At 37.1% G+C, this 3,983-nt stretch overlaps 1 protein-coding gene across 1 annotated transcript; it reads right to left on the reverse strand.

Moving 5' to 3' along the window:
- Positions 1–285: 285 nt before the first annotated feature.
- Positions 286–1,918, reverse strand: LOC112597349. The gene is made up of 2 exons (XM_025343364.1): positions 1,590–1,918; positions 286–1,349 (listed from the first exon to the last, which is right to left on the reverse strand). Exons 1-2 carry the CDS (start codon positions 1,683–1,685, stop codon positions 1,065–1,067), a joined length of 381 nt encoding a protein of 126 aa, XP_025199149.1. The 5' UTR covers positions 1,686–1,918; the 3' UTR covers positions 286–1,064.
- Positions 1,919–3,983: the final 2,065 nt, after the last annotated feature.

The raw sequence follows: 3,983 nt of genomic DNA on the forward strand, positions 1-3,983 counted from the left end.
GCAGCAGTAGTCCTCAAGCTTTGACTAAAAATATGTTTTGCTTAATAACTAAATATATGGATGGATGGATTCTGTTATTTTTTGAGCAAATATTCTTTTAACAATATAAATAACAATAATAAGTTTAAAAAAATAAAAAATTGTGGTCTAATTAAAACTTTTTCACGTTTCGATAATTGTGTAATTAATATAATAAATCACGCGAGGCGTTAATAATAGCAATATATCAATATAATATCTAATATAATAGCGAATTAAACATAAAAATAAAAACTTAATTCGATATAATCACAGATTCAATATATTTAATTAATCTTACTAAAATTCTAAATTCTAATTTCTTCTAATCGACGTCGTGAGACATGCGAATTAGGTATAAAAACTAATTCAGTATTTCATAGTTCTTGTTTGTCGTCAATAATTGACTGACATAAACTTAAAACTAATAAAAAAATTATGTACATTTTAGTCTAAAGTGCAGGAATATGTCATACATTAATAACGATCCGGATCATTCTGCGGTGTGGTGCAGTATTCCTCGTCGGATGATAAAAATGTTACATAAAATCTAATAATGTGTGATGTGAACATAACGGTGCATGATAACATTTAACGAGTGCGATGTGATATAATAATATATTATGTAGTGAACATTAAATATTATGTTTAATGTCTTATCGTGCTATTTATGTGTTTGAGTGCATTTAAAGTGCGTATAAGCGTGCGTGTCGGTGCTGTTGTGCGGATAAAAACCAGTGCGAAAACGGTGCGTAAAATTGTGCATATATATATATAATAATATAATAACGTGTTGGTGCGTGCGCGTGTTAAATAAAATAAAAAATATAAATAAATAAAATATAAAACGATATCAAAAAAAAAAAAAAAAAACAATGAAGGACATGAGGTACGCACACGTAGGTGTACACAATAATAGTGTTAATAATATAAAGTGTGTTCAATAAACAATTTACGATCTCAGCTCATCGCCCCCCCCCCCCCTCCCCAACATCCACCTCGCACCACCGACTTCATCAAACCAAGTGTGCGGTTGTCGTGGATCCTCAACGATCGTTCACGTACAAATGTTGGAATTTTTCCACCGCGTCCGCTGTCGGGTTGGTGTAGACGACTGCTGCTTCCATGGCCGCCGCGGGTCTTTCGTTCTCCCCGTTCTCCAGCATCTCGTTGACCGCGTTCTGGGCGCGTTCCTTGACGTCTGCACGACGGTCGTGCCCGGCCGTGAACAGATTCTCCAGACTCTTCCAGTGCTTGTTCAGGTTCACCCTAGCCGACCTGGTGATCAGCCGCAGACAGTTGGCGTTGTTGTCCCGGTACGGTTTCAACGCCTATAAAGTAACACGACAAAAATAAAAAACCGTGTTAATGAAAACAAAAACAAAAAAAAAAAAAAAAATGCTAAAAACGGCGTGCGACTACGACGCGCTCGTGTCTTGAAAAGACGAAATTTATAAGTCTAGGATTGTGAGGGGGACTGTCCTCCCCCCCCCGCGGGTATGTCTCATGTATATTTATGTATGTATTGTGTAAACGTTACGGTCGAACGCTTTTGACGAGGTACTACTCACTTGTTTCAAGACGTCGAGACGGTTGGCGTAGGAATCGCCGAGGTTCTTCGGCATCGGACCCATTTTCGGGTGCTGACGGCGCAATGTACGGCACATGACTGCGCCGGCCGCCGACGGTTCGAGGTCCGTACGCTACGATATGATACAATATTATATTATATAATATAAAGATATGCGTGTCTGTACGACGTGAGAGCGCAGACACTCGTTCTTCCAGGTGCGTCGTTTCTCGAAGAGTGCGGCCCAAAACTCACAAGATAGCCGCCGCCGCCGCCGCCACCGCCGTCGTCGTCGAGTCTCGGATCGGAATGCGGTCCTGATCTCGTCTGCAGCCACCTTATATATACCTATCGTACAAACCCGCCGCCTCCTCGTCGTCTTCGTATGCGAAGAATAACAGCGCACCATGTGTGTGTGTGTTTGTGTGTGTGTGTGTGGGCGCGTGCTTGCGCGTGTGTGTGCGCGCACGTCCCATTGTCGTTACCCGTATGGCAGCGTATTATACGTGTACGCGCGCGTCACTCACGGCTGTGGGTTTTATAGGGACCGCCCCGAAATAAAATTTTTGAAAATCTCGTGCGTCGTCTCGCCGCTGTCGTGTTTTCCTATTTGATTTGGATTTACGCAATGTTCCGTTTAAAACAATAAAGTTTACACTGTTCACAGCGATGGACTCGCGCAAAAAATTGTACACAGTATTCCGTGAACGGATCTGACTCTGCCACGCACCATCACTTTATCTGCAGCTATCGATAACCTGTAAACATCAGTTCATGACGATTAAAATAACAACGAACAAATGTAAAACGACGTACGCCACGCGATCCTCCTCGAGAATACGGTTTTTTTTCTTTTTTTTTTACGTAGGTTGGTAACTTTTGGGTTTTTATTCGTATAATATCGACTTACATAAACGGAAAACGTATTTTTGAAATCATCTTAGTAGAGATCCACGGGCTATCGGTCATCGGCCTAGCTAAAGTTGACTGGAACGACTTTATGTACTCGGTACACTGCCCATTAACCCTCTTCCACAAAAAAAATCAATTACTGATTATACAAAGGTACTTCGTTGTCACAGGTACGTATTATTATTATGATGGTGTCCGAACACAAAGACCTCAACTCTCTCCAACAGACTATATTTTGCTCGTCATGTACACTGTTAACGCAATAAACAATAATTGTTATCGGTTATTATTCCTATACGTAATAAATTATTATTATTGTTGTTTTGATATCTTTGTCCGCTTGGTGTACGCCGCTGCACACGCACATGCTCTGCGCCGCGTCATCGTCCATCCGGAGATGCTTTTTATCGGTGAGCATTATGAACTATGATTTTATATATATTTATAGTATTATGTTGATATTGTACGCGTTTAGGGTTATTTTTCGTGTCTTGCGTACGCACGATATAACATGAAAATAAAAAATAATATAAACATTTTTATCATTATGTATGGGTACGATGGTACGCACTCTGATGATTGTTGTTTTTGTTGTTGTAGTCGTCGTCTTGGTTTTATTGTAAATTTGGCGGGACAGCGAACAACGTTATGAGTCATCGTACGAGTAGGCTCGGATTTATACACAAAGTCATGAAATATTTTCTTAGAATACATAATACGTTTAAACACCAAATACGCGGTAAAATAGGGTTGTATATAACCTTATTTTATAAAAAAATCAAGCATAATTTAAGTAACTAAGTTTTGAATTAAAATAAAATAAGTTACAACATTATTTATTTATTCATGAATTATTGTGTAGTTATAATTTCTAAATAAAATAAAAAAAAATAAAAATTAGTGTAGAGGGGACGTTACAGTACTATAAATAATTGGGTAGTTTGACATTAAATTTATCTATAATATTTCTACTGAATTGTCAGTATTTATTAAAATTCTATTCCTATTTCATCTTAACCAAATACGTTAAGTTTTTAATTTTAATTACAAAATAGTGTCATCATAAGACCAAATATTACCTTAAAATTGTAAAATTTACTCTTAAAAATATAAAATGTGAATCTTATTCACATATTATTTCCATGAAACATGTTTTGGGCTTACTGAGTATACAATACGACGACCAATAAAAAATGCAAATTAATACAAATCCTAGTCATAATAGTCATATATTCATGAGTTCATGATATAATACGTATTATTATAACGAAAAATGATCGAGTGTAGGTCACTGTATGCTATATTATTACATTGTATTGTAGTCCGACGTATATATATTTATACATTTCCATGTATAGTGTAATTTCTATATGTATTATAACAAATACTCTGTCGATACTTTCAAGTCGTACATCAAAAAACAATCAATCCACTTTTTCAGACAAGTGACCAGTCCTGCAAAGCAGAATCAAATGTGGAAATT

This window comes from Melanaphis sacchari, unplaced genomic scaffold (genome assembly GCF_002803265.2).
Source record: "Melanaphis sacchari strain LSU unplaced genomic scaffold, SCAv2.0 Contig40_pilon_pilon, whole genome shotgun sequence".
Taxonomy (NCBI): Eukaryota; Metazoa; Arthropoda; class Insecta; order Hemiptera; family Aphididae; genus Melanaphis; species Melanaphis sacchari.